Source organism: Apostichopus japonicus, chromosome 12 (assembly GCF_037975245.1).
Source record: "Apostichopus japonicus isolate 1M-3 chromosome 12, ASM3797524v1, whole genome shotgun sequence".
Classification (NCBI taxonomy): Eukaryota; Metazoa; Echinodermata; class Holothuroidea; order Aspidochirotida; family Stichopodidae; genus Apostichopus; species Apostichopus japonicus.
In genome coordinates this window covers 11,061,901-11,080,167 of record NC_092572.1, presented here as the reverse complement: position 1 = coordinate 11,080,167, position 18,267 = coordinate 11,061,901, and the positions used below count along the sequence as shown (strand labels likewise).

At 35.7% G+C, this 18,267-nt stretch overlaps 1 protein-coding gene and 1 long non-coding RNA gene across 9 annotated transcripts; one reads left to right on the top strand and one right to left on the bottom strand.

Moving 5' to 3' along the window:
* The first annotated feature begins 3,520 nt into the window (after window positions 1–3,520).
* Window positions 3,521–17,959, top strand: LOC139977444 (uncharacterized). Of its 8 annotated transcripts, none has more exons than XM_071986779.1 (8): window positions 3,524–3,683; window positions 5,035–5,340; window positions 5,829–6,113; window positions 6,802–6,921; window positions 7,722–7,770; window positions 8,189–8,257; window positions 14,681–14,777; window positions 15,188–17,959. In XM_071986779.1, exons 1-7 carry the CDS (start codon window positions 3,623–3,625, stop codon window positions 14,769–14,771), a joined length of 981 nt encoding a protein of 326 aa, XP_071842880.1. In that variant the 5' UTR covers window positions 3,524–3,622; the 3' UTR covers window positions 14,772–14,777; window positions 15,188–17,959. The 8 variants fall into 8 exon arrangements, with proteins under 8 accessions (XP_071842885.1, XP_071842884.1, XP_071842883.1 ...); XM_071986780.1 differs by having other exon boundaries at window positions 3,525–3,683; window positions 8,192–8,257; window positions 14,681–14,773; window positions 15,188–17,719; XM_071986778.1 differs by having other exon boundaries at window positions 3,525–3,683; window positions 14,681–14,773; window positions 15,188–17,718.
* On the bottom strand, window positions 9,023–14,470 carry LOC139977446 (uncharacterized). The gene is made up of 4 exons (XR_011796543.1): window positions 14,005–14,470; window positions 12,741–12,891; window positions 12,031–12,151; window positions 9,023–11,211 (listed from the first exon to the last, which is right to left on the bottom strand). It is a non-coding gene; the product is annotated as an uncharacterized lncRNA (long non-coding RNA).
* Window positions 17,960–18,267: the final 308 nt, after the last annotated feature.

The window sequence follows — 18,267 nt, the reverse complement described above, 5'->3', positions numbered from 1 at the left end:
AATTGTTAGACATACTTGGCATTGTTTAGCTCAATATGTTTTTGCAACGCCGTAGATACTTACCAAAACTAAATACTTGGCAGAACAAGTGCTTGTATTCAGTGGCGGAGAAACAGGGGGGTTGGGGGGGGGGTTAACCCCCCAAACTTTTTGAAGAGGGGGGGTTGGCCCACACAATCAACCCTCCTAGTTTTTGCCAGTACTGTTCTGTTATAGCCTATGTTATGTGCTCCAAATGGCATAATAAATCAAATTATTAAATTTGAAATTGTTAAAGTCATTTCAACCTTTTACCTGGTAGGCTACATCAACAATTAACGACCGAAAACCGAGTTAGAATTGACCCACACATTATTTCTAGCCCCTTTCCCATACCTTGCGCATTGTAACTTGTAGCTCATAGCGCTAACTTCACCCCACAACAGACATACACAAAATAACGTTTTGTTGCTGTTGAATAGCTTTGGAACTGTATACACTTGCCAACTTCAACGAGGTGAAGGAAGGAATAGAAAAAGAAGAAAGAGAGAAAAGGAGAAAAGGATGGAGTAGAAAATACGGCAAGAAAACGGGAAGAGAAAGAGGAACAGTGACAAATTATTCGAATTTGTAAAGCAAACAGCAGATATCACATCATATCAGTGAGCATGAAAATGGCGTTCCACGATAAACAGCCTCCAAACCATGGGCGCAGATCCTGGTGAGGACAGCGGGACGCGTCCCCACCAACTTTTTCAGTAGTGGGGACATGATAAACCGTGTCCCCACCAATTTGTCTTGACCAATAGCTGCATTTCAAGTTCCCCTGTATTGAACTTTGGCGCAGTTTGATCCAGCATTGTGCAAATGACATGCAGCAGTTCTCATTTTATTGTATTTTATCCACAGTTGTTAAATATAGGACGGAAATCGCATTTGCGGCAGTCTATATTTGTTTTCTGGGAGAGGACCCCAGACCCATCATATATACAAAAGTCTACTTGGATTATTTGTCCCCTGATTTTCTTTCTGCAGACGCCCATGTATTTCTCCAAACTAAATTTCTAAGCCATGAGATCTAAAACTTAAGGAGGTTTAGGAGCATCATTAGGTCTGGGAAGTGTTATTTCCGGCGATCTGGGAGGTATATTTGCCCAAAAAACTTGTACGCTACGTGCGAACCCATGGTCGCGCTCCGCTTAGATAGTGTCATACGTCCCCACCATTATCCAAGACTGATCTGCGCCCATGCTCAAAACTGTCGATGTGTGTAGTGTTCGGTTTCGGAAATATCTGGTATATTTTTATTTCCTTCAACGAAATTTTTTAGTAGCCGTCTGAATTTTCGAAAATTCCCTAATCAACATTCTTCATCATACTTCATCATACTCGTGCAATTTTGACCCGTCTGTTAGGGGTTGAAGGACTTTTTTCTCTATCGGTTGTCCATAGATGATATTTTGTGCAACATTATGTTTTGAAGTGAATTTCTTCACGAGAACTGTGAATTTTCAAATTCTGAACAGTGGGGCTGACGGATATTGTGGGCCGCGATGAAGAATCACCTACAAAAGCAATGATCCATAGGATATGTGATGAAGTCGAACATGATGTGTGACTGGTGACAATCTTCAAAAAGGTTATAGATGAGAAAAAAAAGTATTTGGAAAAAACTTGGTTCTCAGGCAAAAGTGTACATATGGTTGGTCAGTTTCAAGCCCGAGAAGTGCCATTTCCGGTGATCTGGGGGTACCAAAACCAGAAATTTGCTTGTACGCTGCGCGCCAACCAATGGTGGCGCTCCGCTTAGATAGTAATACGCGCCCCCCCCCCCGGGTTAGAAAATCCTGCATACGCCCCTGGTTAAATGCAGCTTTTTAAGACCTGGGCAGTGCCATTTACTGCAATCTGGGAGGCAATATTTGCCAAAAAATTCTTGTGCACTTCGCGCCAACTTATGGTGGCGCTCCACTTAGATAGTGAGCCAGCAGTTATGACTTTTTATTTCATCAAGGGCCTGCAACCCCCCCCCCCCCCACTTCTGACAAGAAATCTCCGCCACTGCTTGTATTAACATTTGTTATGACTGTCCTATGTAATGTCCCGTTATTCAGTAGGCCTCTCACTGTGTCACGCTGGCACGAAAGGACACGTTGCAACTCTGTAACTACCTACTACCCTACCGTGTCTTCCTGACCACTATCAAACCTCGGAGATGAAATAGGCAGATGAATTCCGATGTCATCCCCTTTCGGAATCTGGGCTTGACGAACGCATTCAACTAAGCAGTAGCCTTGTTCGTTGTTGGTATGTTTGGTACAGGAAACAGTGTAACAGTACGTTATATCACGCGTTGCTTGCAATGTACATTAGGGTATGTTGACGAAAGTCAGGTGATGAAAGTTATGTGACAGGGCTTCACTAACGTTTAGAAAATATGTTAAGCTATGTGTTCCTTTCAGAAACTACGTTGTACTTGTGTTTATTATTTACTATCACAATCTCGATCGCTGTCATTTAAAACAACAATTGGTACTAGAAAGGGCAAAATTATTTTCAAACAAAAAATTGTTTAACAATAAAGTAAATACCTTGCATACATGTTTTGGAGCAACAGGATGTGATCGCCGTCAAGAAATCATCAAGACAACACGTCCTTGAAATTGTTCTCATTTCAGTTCGAATTGCAACATAGAAACTGTTCTGATTTTGACATTAATAACACGACTTTTAAAGTGTATATCACAACATAATGTTAATTACCAGATTATGAATTGTTTTCACCCGCTGTAGGACCAGTTTGATAGGGCGACATGACGTGAACCATAGTACGCCAAATGTCTGTATGTACAGACAACAAACCGTTACCGATATAACTTACATGTGGCATACCCGGTAGCTTAAATTATGTGGTAGGGATCTCCACAAGAATTCCGAGCAAGTTGAGCTATGATCCACTTAGTTCAATGAATCAGTATCCGTACAGAACCTCTCGTGAAAAGAATGTGGCAAAGTGAGTTATTATATTGCTGATTGGTATCAAAGAACATGAATAGAAGAACCAGAGGCAACTGACACAATATATGGTATTTGTTTACGGACAATGTAGAGAAAGCTCATCCTAGATGAATAAATATAATTAATGTATACACACACACGCATATATATATATATATATATATATATATATATATATATATATATATATATATATATATATATACATATATATATATATATATTTATATATATATATATATATATATATATATAGATGTAGATATAGATATAGATATGTATATATATAGGTTTACCACTTCATTACACGGGTAACCCTTATCATCAAATCAAGAGAAAAACTTAATGTTACTGACATTGTTTTGCGTTGTTCATTAATCATTAATATTTGTATAATGTCAACGACCAATTAAATGTCACACTTAATTTAGAGACTGAAGCACCTAGATCTCAGCAATAGATGACACTGTTCCGTAAGTGGTTTCAGTTTCATATTTTCAACAAAAGAGTAAAATCTATGTAGTTTAGAGCAGTAGGTCTATTAATGAAAGTTGTACAAGTTACTGACCAGTGCATATGTGGAACAGTGGTGGTGACATCCCAGTGAAACAATACCAATACCATCATGAGCAGTGCCAAACTTAAACTACTTCATCTGCTGATTTGTTTCCTACTTACTCCAAAAGGTGAGATTTTTTTCATGTATTATCACTTGTAATCACATAAGCACATAAATTGTAGCTCAATGTTACATATGTTACTATTGCTGCATCAGACAAGGAAGCAATCATCTAACACCGAGTTGCAAATCATTGCTTCTTATTCAACAGTTTTATCAAAATAAAATAAAACTGTTATTTGGCCTGACGTTTCGATCCTAGCAAGATCTTCTTCAAAGGCTAAATGACCAGTAACAGTAACAGACGGGACAAAAACACGCACAGAATACAGACAGGTTAAATTTTTTGTCTTTGTACTTCTCCAGTTTATTCCCTACCCCTTTCCCTTAATTCTCTCTTTGTCCCTCAACTGTTCATCTACTACCTCTCCTCTTCCCATGTTGGTTTCTTTCTTTCTTCTCTCCATCATTTGTCTACTAATCCCTTACATCTATCTCTTTGTGTTCACCATGCTAATTAACCTGTCTGTATTCTGTGCTTGTTTTTGTCCCGTATGTTACTGTTACTTGTCATTTAACCTTTGAAGAAGATCCTGCTAGGATCGAAACGTTAGGCCAACTTACTTTTACACATTCAACAGCTTTATAACAGATCGTGTACCGCTGAGATTTTGCCATTTTTTCGGTAGACCGATGGCTCGCTGTATTATTATTCACTTCGCATATCTTTTGATATATATATACATCAATTATATATAGCTCTTTTGAAAATGTGTTTTTACTTCAATGTTGTTATTTGGAGCATTTATGACATGTGATGGAGATATATCGACATTATTAAAAATCATCTTAGGTCAATTTGCAAGATCAATGCTATATTTAATACGCTTTCATTTATGTTATAAATCCCTTTATCGTACGTGAGGATTCTGAACTATAAATATCGAGACATTCGCTCTTTTGAATATGTTACGAATGCTTACAGTCTCCCAACTAATGTTACCAGTCACTATATATTGTATTAGGCATGCATGAACAAAAGAGGCTAAACTTCTCCATTTACGGTGTCGTGCGCACATCGCCATCTACCTTCAGTAAATAGTAAGAGGCCAATTACAGGTTACTACATCGGTATGCTAGCTGTAATCAGAGCTAAATTATTTCCCCTTAAAATTGTTTGCGCTGCAAGTGACTTAGAAATTAAAAATGTAACATATCCGAAGAAACAGTTTTAGCCAATCCGCGATAGAACTTTGTATTTGTTATTCGAAGAGGGCGGTTAGTAGAGCTGTATGTAATTATTCGACTTAGTATTCTGCTGAATTGTTAACTGGATTGTTTTTTTTTTAGTACCATTAAGTAATGTGTTCACATATTTATTTATTAAACATGCCATATGGTAACTTTCTTGCTTTCAGGAGACTTTCTGTCAGGGAAAAATATTAAGTTCGCCATTCGTGGCGGAAATTTCTCACTGCAATGTTATTTCCAACAAGAAGCAGTCGTATTGTGGAAGTTAAATGATAAAGTCATCGCGTATTCTGTAGATGGAGTTGGAGTTGGAGTTGGATTAAATAACAGATTAAATCATGAAGTGGACGATAACTCGTCAATTCTGGCAGTTACACGGGCTCAGTTTAATGACGCCGGAAATTACACCTGCTTCATCTATCCCAGTGGGAATGGTGTAGCAAAAACCACCCAATACACTCTTCAAGTTTTTGGTAATATTCTAAACTTTTTAAGAAGTGTTTTGCACCCTCATTTACAAGTGAATAACAACTTAAAGTAAATACCAAAATGACATCGATATGCTTCTATATCAATCATACATGCCAAAATAAAAGTGTTTCATACATTTTACGATATCACTATGACAACAACTTTGATTAATATCAAGGTTACGACAACACATATGATTACGAGTACTTTAAAAATTAAGAATATGTTTATGATTGTACTTGTAATTGTGTCCGATTCTGTTTCTGATCAATATTTATATTTATTCTGACTATGATTAAGGTTAAACTTACGAAGACTTGTTACGATTTCGATGGTGATTGTACATGCGACTGTCAGTTTGGATGTATTGATTAATGTGATTCTTATGCATAAGCTGATTTCTGACTATGATTACGATTAAGATTGAGATTACGATTCCTGTTACTTTATGATTATAATTATGATTTCTTTGTACTTTTGACGTTTTTAGGACACCTGTCACTTTCAATTGACAAAAACGTTACAGATGAAGATAATATCCTCATAGCAAACTGTTGTATACAGTGTACTTCAACTGACTATATTCGATTCGAGTGGTTTCTAAATAAGGACAAAATCAAGGAAATGCGAATCTTACGAGAAGACTTCGGTAATCAATCAAGAACGTGTACACGAGCTATGATTACAGTGAATCGCTCTTACAATGGCAAGTCTTTGGGATGTCAGGTAGAACAGTATACATCTCTTAACACTAGTCTACCTGTGTATGTCTCATGTAAGTATATTATGATCTTAGTGGATACGAAATACCATCATTCTACATTGCGTTTTGTTATTGTTATATATTGTATACATCTATTTACACTAGTCTACATGTAATGTCGCCTACAATTGTAAAACGATTGGAGTAGATATGAAATATCGTCATTCCATTTTTTGTTGTTCCTTTTATAGTTTTTCATATCATCATCTATTTAAAGCATACACAAAAAACAGCTCTGAACTAATTATGAGAACTGACATTTTCATCATATCAATTGTTCAATTTGATAAGAGCATTAGTTGATGACTTCTTAATACATATTAGATCATTTTTTTCTAACCTACACAGATCATACAAGAATATAACGAACTCTTAATTGCATTAAATCACATCTTGGTGTAATGACGGTCACGTGATGTTTTTTTCAAATGAAACAATGTATATACGAAAACGAGTACTTGGATGAAACAATACTCTCGTCGAAAGTAAAAACACGTACGATTGAATGATACTCTTTTGTTATGCAACAATGACCTAACTGTTTAATCGTCTCCTTGAACTTTATTTGCAGTCTATGGTACTTGTTCACTGATATCAACTATTGATGTACAAGTATGCCTCAGTTTAAATTCACCTTTCGATCATTTATCTGTTAATTATGTTTTGAGATGATCGATGATTCCGATACATTGCATTTTAGGGAAAGAAGAACGTGGATTGAACGATCAAGCCACAAATAATAGATGGAAAGCTATAATTGCTTGTGTGACTTTTATCGTTTTACTGACAATGAGTCTGATTGCAAAGATTGCTATCACTGGTAAGAATTAGCAAATAATCATGCCAGTAAAGAATACGGTAATAATTACTGTATTATTTATGATTAATACATTTTAAGTAAAGATATTAATTTCCATTTGTGTCCTTTCTTTTATTCGTGTAAACAGTAGGCATAAACTAAAGACAGAGCATATGTCTGCATTATCCAATATATGTCAGAGCAATTAGGTTTTCTTTGTGTATAACGTGAATTGTGTACAACCCAATCTATATTAATATAGTAATGTAGAGCTAGTTGGAAAAAATCTGTTAGACGATCGTTAATATATAGCCAGAAAGGGAAACAAAACAAAACGAAAATTCACCATGCACATACTAGAACCACTGGCGAAGTCAGCACTTTAGCATCTCAATTTTTTTTTCTCATTTTAATGTAGAAATGAAATCAATGTATGAAGCCGTAGCATGCCTTACTTTCTATATGAGTTTAAGAATGTCCCAATTATTCAAAGTAATGTTCCTTAATAAAACGTATCTTTCTTCAGATAATGATCATAGTATCAGCACATATTAACATACTATTAATACGACTTATTATATTGGCGGATTAATAACATGAATACTATGGACCACGGTTGCCGTATTCATGTAAGCTTTGTGTTGGTTCTGATTATGTAAAATATTCAGAGTATAATAAAATCTGTCACTTGTTTTATTAGTATTAAACATATGACCATTTTAATATGAATTTAATTGAATTAACTAGACTACACTCAATGACAGTGGACCAACCCTGTAGTAATGAGAATTGTTGTTGTATCTTCCTTTCTTTGTTTACAGATGGTCGATGTAATTCGGGTTCTGTTATGGATCCTTCCGTCCCCGGCAGGTAATATTTTACCTTGAAAGTGATTCACGCTTTCAGGGTATTTGCAATTTGGAAAAACTAAAGAAATGTTGGCTAGAAGGACTTAGGGTACGAAAACGTTGTGAACACTTAGTCAAAACTTCGCTGTGCAAATTGTCAGTAAAACACTTGGTAAACCAAAACAACACGCTAGGTTGGATCGCAAATAATGTGATGTGATCATACAAACTTGAATGTATTGACAATAAACGACAGTTCCGTAACTATTTTATCATGAACTTAAAATGTGAAGCCATTGATTTAAGTAAATTTGTTTTCTGTGCTCGGTTTTGCAGCTTTACGTACGAAATGAGTGCCAGTACGCAATGTCAGATCAAAACATGATACTTTCATTAATATAGTACTTTCGTTTACAATGGCCAGCTTGCTTTATATTCAGTAGATCTTTGGCGACTTCTGTCTCAAATGAGTGTGATGACAGCAAACCCTATGAAAATATACACCAAAGGTAAGCTGTTTGTTTTTCTATGAATGTCTCAAGCCCAATGAACAATTTCACTTCAGATTTTAACGCAGTTCTTGTAAACCTAGATCTTGCTGTGAATTAACAATAATTTTTTGGTACAATAATCGGTTCAATTTTTAAAATAAAGACAACTGTGGTGTACTATAGACAAACACACTAAGTTGGTTACTTTAACTTAATAATACCGCACAAGGAATGCCAAACTTTGGAAGCAAGCTCATCGGGTGGCAAACTTACCGATACTGCTATGCATGATACGTGAGGGACATGGGATGTTAATTACTATTTGACCAATCAGTTTAATAACCAAGCTGGCTGCAACCGAGCAAATTCATTGGTTTGATCGTAGTGTGTATTGCTCGTAGTTGGTATTGTTAAAATAAAGACAACAAAAATATATAAACAAACACACTCTGTTAGTTACTTAATCTTATAATACCGAACATTGAATGCCAATGTGAACAAGTTCATCGGGTGGCAAACTTACCTTATACTTGAGGGACATACTCTCTTAAATTTATAGACTGAAATTTCAGTCTAATAGACTGAAATTTCAGTCTAAGAGCGGACGAACTGAGGGACCAGTTCCTTCAGACTGAAATTCAGTCTAAGGAAGGACTGAAAATTTTCAGTCTGTAAAACGACTGATTTTTAGTCTAGCTAGACTTAATGATTTCAGTGTAACAGGACTGGAATTTACCCTTTCTTAGACTGAAATTAAGCCAAATTAGATTAGAATCCAGCCTATAAGGTTGAAATTATTTTATTCAATTAGACTTTAAAAAAAAAGTGGCTAGACAGAATATCGTCATTTTATACTTTTAATTCAGGGATTAATAGTCCAATATGCCAGTCAAACAACTGCCCAAAGGCACTAAATTGGGACGATTACAGTCGCCCTCCAGGCAGGTTAAAGGAAGTTTCCCCGTAAAATTGTAAAAATTCCTAAATGGAGTATAATTTTAGAAACAACTGGTTAAAAAAGCAGGTTGATATAGTTACATATTTTTAACTTAGATTTTGCTTTACAATATACAATAAAACAATAATTCATGGGAACATTCCACTAACTATGGAAATAAGAAAACAAAAAACCTGTTAAAAGTTGAAAAACTGTATTAAAACTGTCTTTATTTATTTTCTTGGATACATTTAAGAAATATAAACAAAAAATAGTACAAAAAGCTTAATTTGTTTGCTTGGGTTTTATTTATGATATCTTAGGTCTAAATAATGGTTATTTACCTAAACTACAAAAATAAATTAAATGTAAAGTTTTAGTTATGAAATATTCCAAAAATTAAAGTTGCAATTCCGGTGCCGACGATTTGACATGCAAACTCTATAAATGTGGTCAAGTTTTACCAGAAATTTCTAATTTGACCATAACTAATTTATTTTGTGTCCTAAAAATTTAAGGATTGAAACATTTATTTTTATAGTTTTATTTAGTTTTAATTTAGTTTTTATTTAGATTCATACCTTTAAGTGAAACCCATGTGCAGCAGTCGCTGCAAATATAATAATAACCCGAACCAATTATGACAGGGCAAGTTCGTTTATCATACAGATATTGGTATAAAGAATATTAAAATGTCAAACTAAAATTGTACTTCAAGAAAAAATAATGGCAAAGGCCACTTGGAAAGTGACCAACAATGAACGGATGCTGGCATAGGCCACTTGGAAAGTGACCGACAATGGACGGATACTGGCAAAGGCCATTTGGAAAGTGACCGACAATGGACGGATACTGGCATAGGCCAATTGGAAAGTGACCGACACTGGACGAATACTGGAAAAGGCCACTTGGAAAGTGACCGACAATGAACGGATTACAATTGACGGATAACAGATTACACTCAACTTATGTACAGAGAAGGCAAGTTCCTAAATAAAAATTAATGTATATTAACAACTGGAATATTTTTATATAGTGTCCTAAAAATCTAAGGCTTGAAACATTAATTGTTATGTTTTAATTTAAATTCATACTTTTAAGTGAAACCCATGTGCAGCAGTTGTAGCAAATATAATAATAACCCGAACCAATTATGACAGGGCAAGTTCTTTATTATACAGATATTGGTATAACGAAATTTAAAATATTAAACTAAATTGTACTTAAAGAAAAAATAATGGCAAAGGCCACTTGGAAAGTGACCAACAATGAACGGATGCTGGCATAGGCGACTTGGAAAGTGACCGACAATGGACGGATACTGGCAAAGGCCACTTGGAAAGTGACCGACAATGGACAAATACTGGAAAAGGCCATTTGGCCAAGCCCTTCTTCCAAGCTCCAGCCTCTTGTCACCCCAACATTTTTTATACTCCCAACCTCTCCACCTACCCTTCAGGGTTTTCATTTCTGCTGCTTATTCCCAACCCCATCTCTTACCAGCCCACACCATTCTGACACTCGTTTCTCATAATTGAACCATTTTTGGAAACTGACTGACCCGACAATGGATGGATTACAATTCAGAATTGTACCAAACTAAGTTATAATACCGATAGTACTGGTGTTTAAATAAACAAAACAATTGTTTACATGACACAACATCAAAATGAAAATACAGCATACAAATAAACACTTGCAACACCACTCTAAAAAGCTACTTAGGAGAAATTAATTTAATGTTAGATGCCAAGCTACGCAATGGTGCCTTTACTGACGTAGCAGGAATCACTCCATATAAAAAGGCAGCTAAGAATTCACAGAATTGATGAAGTGCCAAAGCATAATGCACATTAAATGTGTAATGTGCTTTAAATAATCTATCCACTTGTTACTTGTTCCTGCAGGAATTGGAATTCTATCCGCCAAAAATAAAGAACTGTGACGGATTTTGGGCAGGTCCGAGTGAAAGTATGTACAGTTGTAAATACTTTCCATCTATTCCGGCAGCGGTAGCATCAATGCTGGTGTCAAGCTAGAAAGAAATGACAAAAAAATACGTATATTTTACTCCATACTATTAAATTAACATCTGAACATTAGGCAAACTGCCAATCTAATATTCCATGAGACTTCCAGTTTATTCATACGAGAATAAAATTTTACATAAACTAAACTTCTTACATGATCTCCCTAGAATGTCACTAAAAATTCACAAACCTTTGACAGACAACTTTACAAAATTTGGTTATTACAAACCCTGGACAGACTGGCAGAGTGTACCTTCAGTATCAATAATTGTACATCTCAGACACCTGAAGGGTTCATAAGTCAACCGTTTTTCCATCTCTATCTTTGTTATTCCTTACTAAAAATGGCATATATATTGGTTGGCTTTACATTTAAAAATATTATGTCACTTTACTACAATTGTGACCACAATGGGCATTCTCCCCCAAACACCCCTATTAAATTCCCTTTTTGCCGGTTTTCCGCCTTGCTCCACATTCTTGTCAGTATCGCTGCCAATCAGACAGTGCTGAATAAATTATTCCTGCTTTACATTGCCATAATAAGTGTTTTTTCCTACTCTATACAAGTCACTTCCATTGAGCCATGATGATTATAGAGCCAGTGCCTATACCATTCAGTAGCGCCAATGGAAAAGAGCCATAAGACCCAGTGGATATGATGCTAACCTTAATATACACCAGACAAACTTTTTTCCACATAACAAGCCAATTTTTGTTTAGCCAAGCAAATTTTGTAAAACCAAAACTTTTCCAATAAACGCAGGGGTGTTTATATAGCATTGAGCAAGGGAATAAACAGTACATTGTCATAAAATACTCACAGGTTTGTTCTGAAGGAAGTACAACAGTGCCCCTGCTCTGCTAGTGGACTGCTGCTTCTGCTTTAACATAGTCACTGACCGGTGCAGTATATATATAAATGTATATAAAGCACACATAGATCTGCAAAGAAAATTGAGTTTGAAGTTTTAAACATAACCTCCAAGGCATAGTATGTGGCTAATTAAATGCAATAAATCATAGAACAAGTAAATGTGAACAAATGGCACATTCCATAAATAACCTTTTTGAATATAATCCAGATAAGTTATACATCCAAATAAATAATTCTGTATTTTCACAAACTATAAAGTTATTGATATATTGATTTTTTAAAGTTATGGTTCATTGAATTTTGGATGACAATCTGCTCAAATTATATTGTGTCATATTTCTAATCGTAAACAGGAAAAAATGTTTATAGTACTTTAAGTGCTTGATTTCAAAGAATATTCACAGAAAATTTAACTATGATGTTTATTATTGCCTATATGGTAATAAGAAAAAATAAGAACAATTAAGTTTTCGGTCTTAATTTTAAACCTTTATCTATCAAGCGGCCACAATTTGCCCAAATTGAGAAAAAGAATAAAATTTAGAACTTTCCAGCCTCTTACCAAGGGGTAATGCCCAAAACGTTATTGATTGGTTAGCTAGAAAAAGGCATACAAAGAAAACTTTGAAATATGATAGCTATACTAATTTAACTTACTACTATCAGTTTCCTCAAAAGCATCAATCATATTTGCGATAGCTGGTGAGGTTTTCTTTCTCACTTCTATGATGCGTTCTCTATATCCATCCCACTTTGTGATGAAGTTATCCCTGGATTCGGCAAACATTAATCGAAACTCCTCATTTATCTGAAAGAAATGTAAACATTTTATTACTGCAAATCAGAATGCTAGGAGATTTTTCTAGTATCACAATTATGAAACTTACTACATCAAATCTGAATTTTGCTTCTTCAGTTATCTTTTGACTGAAAAGAAGGTTATGATTATTAGAAATGCTTGATATAGCGCATTATACGTAAACCGGTCTCAATGCCCTTTACAGTGGAAAAATGCGAAGCTAGCCTATACGTAGATAACATACTTAACTGGCTGCAAAGCACATCTACCTGCAATAAAGCTACTGAAAAATCGCTGGCACAGGATTCAAACCTGCGACCTTCAGCATCTCAGTCTGGTGCTCTACCAACTGAGCTAACCCGTAAAAGGGCCAGCGGCCTGTCATGGACGATTTGATTACCCACGCCCCACTGGCTTGAATTAGCCAATAATGTCCAACACTCCTATTTTAGATGGGTATGGAAATGTGTTATTATTTTTGTTTGCTACTAATAGATGTGTTAGGCATTTATCTGAAACATATTCAAAGAAAAAGAAAGCATTTTCAGTACTTTTCTTTTAAATTACAATTAAAGAAGTGAAAAATCTAGTATTTCTCCATTGACTGTAATGATAAGTGACCCCACGAAGTGACCAAGTAGAAACCATACTGAGCCCTATAGCACCAGTGCCTAACGGCCGGGTAAATAGCCAATGCCTTTTCACTTAGGCTAAGTAAACTTGTATGCGCAGCCTGCAGGGTAGGAATAAATTTTCAAAAAAAAAAAAAAAATCATTTATTAAGGACTAACGTTAGGGGCCTAACGTTAGGCTAAGCCTTTTTTTTCGTTTTAACCGGTACCTATTAATTTCAGTTGGCACACTCTGAATAGGCTTGCCTAATTTAGTAATAATTAGTAAAATATCACTAGGCCTAGGCCAACACTAAATTACTCGTAACCAGTGACACAATAGACGTACATGTACGACAGTCTGACAGTACAGTGTATACCGGGCCATAGTATAACTATACTAGGCTATAGCCAACTGTACTACTACTGTACTAGGCATAGCATTGTTCATGTTAACGCTATGACTGCGTATGAGTATGAATCGATTAAAAACGGCCTTTTTTAATATTACCTTCGAGCAATGATATTACTTCTTCTGCATATCCTTTACCTGCCAAACACGTTCTCAATGTTTCTGCCATTCTTATACCCTCGTGGAAAGCTTAAAAAGGTTAGTTTTTACACATAAAACGAAGCGTAAATTCTCTCGGTATTCAAGGTAAGTTCAGCTAAGATGGCGAGTCGATTCAACGTTCGTACGTACCTACGTACGCGGCCGGGCATATGTAGATTAGAATACGTCATTAATTTGGACAGACCGGATTGGTTTAACTGTTCAGTCTTCGCATGGACTGAAATTAAAATGAGCACGTGACAAAATACAATGATTTTATTGGGTATTGCATTCAGTCTATTGTAGGCTGAATTTCGTTCTGAAACAATTCCAGTCTTAGCGTCTGGAAATCGGTCTTATGGACTGAAATAAATTTCAGTCGAACCTTAGACTGAATTTTTCAGTCTTCAAATTTAAGAGAGTAGGATGTTCTATTTGACCAATCAGTTCAATAACCAAGCTGGCTGAAATCGAGTCGCAGATATAGAAGTATATCATTAGATAAGTTCAATTGACTTTCTCAAAGAGACGACAGGTAATTCAAAAATATATTTTTTATAATAAAACAAAATAAATAAATAAACATCACTGTAGTATAAGTCTTCATTGCCTTGAAATTTTCTCCCTATGACAGTAAACCACAAATCTCGAGTTCTGAACCGTATCAGAGTCTACAGCCACAATTGCAACAGAAACCACTCTACACACCTTTAAAAATGGATTGATGGTCGGTAATTTTTTTTAAATTCCATTGAATACTTGAATATTATTAATATTATTATTGAATATGAATGAAAAAACCCAATTAATGAAATAGAAAGTCACAAATTTCAAAGAAATAAAATGTGCCGTAAGGAATTTTACATATCTGTGTGTGATTAATATTCACACGTAAAGACATTTCACTCAATCTACCTAAAAGTTCCATGTGCCAACAACGTTGCTATATATATATGGGTACTACTATGACTATGATTCGCTTGAGTTTTAAAAGTGTTAAAAAGTCTTCCAATGAATAATAATTGTTATATATATGCTAACTTATCGTTACCGACTTACCACTGATTTTCTTTGTAGGAGAAAATTGTAATACAGAACATCTATGTAGCAAACATGATAAATTTATTTACTGTATTTACAGATATCGACGTGATCATACCATCAAAACAACGCCAGCCTATATTTTACTATCAAACGAAACACTTTCTGTGGAAAATGCATTATTAAAAGACTCGTCAACAATATGTCCGAACAGAGGTCAAAGCGATGGAATTGGCTACATCATAATATCTCTGGCTAGCTGAGCTTCTTTGTTGGCGATGGTATCAGGCCTTTTCGTCATATCAATATTTGATGGTTATATTTGAAAAATATGCGTCTAAGTTTTGAATGTACAGAGCAAAGAAAAAAAATAGCAGAAAAGGTGCTTTGCTCAGATACCAAATGTTTAAGTTTATACAATTTAGTTTGGATCATTTTAAAAGTGCACTGGACACGAATTTGTGATGAATATATGTCCTGATGCAAATCATATACCTCCTTAATTACTTTTTTTCACCGCATATTTCTAATAAATTAAACCACATAACCCAGTTAGTACCAAACGCCATAATAACACGAAACGGATTTGGGAAATTTGTTGTTGGCAAAGCAACTGTTGATGTGATATTATTAATATCCCACGAATATTTTGTTTATTTTATTCTACTCTGAAAGAAACAAAGTTAATGATATTGGAAGAGACATCTCTTGCTTCCTGACCGTGTGTTTGTGTGTGCTTGCTATGTGATGTGATCCATGGAAGAATATGATGCCGACATGTCGACCTTGCAGACTGTACATATGGAGAAAAGAGAACATTAGAAGGTACCAAGACGTTCAAAAGTGGAGTTGACCTTACATTTATGACGGTACACCAGCTTGAACCAACAAATCTCGTTGGTTTTAGGGGCGTGAGTAGGCATTGACTTGTCAGGAAGGATTCTTTGAAGACGATCCTACGCATGATGAAGTTGACGATCGTTTTTAGTAATTTGGCGATTTGGATGCCAATGTGTGACGGATTATTTGAACAGATAACTCGTATCCATACTATGCAAAACTCTGACTTTGTAAATAGATATCTCTTACAGTTTTGACAACTTAAGCTGAATCATTGCGTACAACATTAAGACAAACATTTTTTTATCGTATTGATACTTTCTTGTACAAGACTTTTAAAGATTTCTTTCAGCTCATCATATCAACAGAGATTTTTTACTAAGAGTTGCATATTTTGATATATCATGTTTTTCTCTTTTCAAGGTTTACTATTTGAGGGCAGACGGTTTTCTTAATTAGATTATCCGACAGCAAAACAAAACAAACCTCCAATTGGAATATATTAAGACTGAATATACAGTTGCACTTGAAAGACTTGTCAGTAGCATATTATTAACAGATAATCAATTCTTAAGACGATCCCCAAACTGTCAATGTTGTCATTAAAAAAGTTATTTTAAAAAAGAACATTTAGAGACGAAAACATAACGATTAATGAGATATAGTTCGTCGTTTTCTGATCAAACAATAGCGACATGAAAATGGCAAAGACATTATATAGTGTTACAAAAGTAGTTTAAATCTTGCGAGACTAGTTATCACTGCTATAACGTGTTAGTTATAATCAAGAATTAAGTACATAAACTGCGAGGTCATTTTCAGCATACAGCAGTATTTATATCGCAAAGTGATTTACTTGACATTATAGAAGAGGTCATTAACCTCATAGTTTTATCCTATATTTTGAATACGGACATGGAAATAAAGTGCAACGTTTCCTTGACTCCGTCAGGATCTTCCAACTAATGTTCCTAACTAAGAGAGCGCAAGTCTTAATAAGGACAGAATCTCACAAAAGATAAGAAAACAGAATCGTTGAATTTCTCTGTAATACCTTGCTTAATGCGTTTATTTAAATTATGAACTCAAGGCAAGCACTGATTAAAATAATGACATGAAAAAAATCAGATAATATACAAATTATTCATCAATGAAGATCAAGCTGTTGAGAATTTATCGGATTTTGAGTAACCGGCGTAAACTCTTCGTGCATCACTGGCATTTCACTTGATGCGTAACCAGCGAAACTTCGTGCGTCACTGGCGTTACACTTCGTGCGTAACAGGCGTAAACTCTCCGTGCATCACTGGCGTTAAACTTTGTGAGAAACCGGCGTAAACTCTCCGTGCGTCACTGGCGTTACACTTGGTGCGAAACCGGCATAAAGTGTCCGTGCGTCACTGGCGTTACACTCCGTGCAAAGCCGTCAAAACTCCGTGCATCACTGGCGTTACACTTGCTGCGTAACAGACGTAAACTAGCTGTGTGTCACTGGCGTTACACTTGGTGCGCAACCCTTCATAAAATCTCCGTGCATCACTGGCGTTACACTCCGTGCGTAACCGGCGTACAGTCTCCGTGCATCACTGGCGTTAAACTTTGTGAGAAACCGGCGTAAACTCTCCGTGCGTCACTGGCGTTAAACTTGGTGCGTAACCGGCATAAAGTGTCCGTGCGTTACTGGCGTTACACTCCGTGCGAAACCGGCAAAACTTCGTGCGTCACTGGCGTTACACTTGCTGCGTAACCGACGTAAACTAGCTGTGCGTCACTGGCGTCACACTTGGTGCGTAACCGGCGAAACTTCGTAAGTCACTGGGGTTACACTTGGTGCATAACCGGCGAGCTTTCGTGCGTCACTGGCGTTATACTTGGTGCTTAACTGTGCGTAAACTCTCCGTGCGTCACTGGCGTTACACTTGGTTCGTAATCGGCGAAACTTCGTTAGTCACTACCGTTACACTTCGTGCAAGGGGAGATTTCCAGGAAATCACGGTAGCGTATGGCAAGCCGTTTTCACATTTACCTCGCAATTAGACTTAAGTCGAATACATTTTTTTTTTTAAATGTTATTCCACTTAAGTAAAATGTATTTCACTTAAGTGGAATTCAATTTCACTTAGGTAAAATTCCATTTCACTTATGTGGAAATGGACATTTCTATTTCACTTAAGTGGAAATGCATTCCACTTAAGTGGAATTGTATATCACTTAAGTGGAATAGTATTTTATTTAAGTGGAATAACATTTCACTTAAGCTAAATAGCCCATCAATTTCACTTAAGTGGAATACATATCCACTTAAGTGAAATGCATTTCCAATTAAGTGAAATGCAATTC

Excerpts from the sequence above, each read along its gene's own strand:
- LOC139977444 (XM_071986779.1), top strand. The coding sequence starts at position 3,623 with ATGAGCAGTGCCAAACTTAAACTACTTCATCTGCTGATTTGTTTCCTA. Across the intron at positions 3,684-5,034 it reads TTTCCTACTTACTCCAAAAG|GAGACTTTCTGTCAGGGAAA; the intron begins GTGAGATTTTTT and ends TCTTGCTTTCAG. Across the intron at positions 5,341-5,828 it reads ATACACTCTTCAAGTTTTTG|GACACCTGTCACTTTCAATT; the intron begins GTAATATTCTAA and ends TGACGTTTTTAG.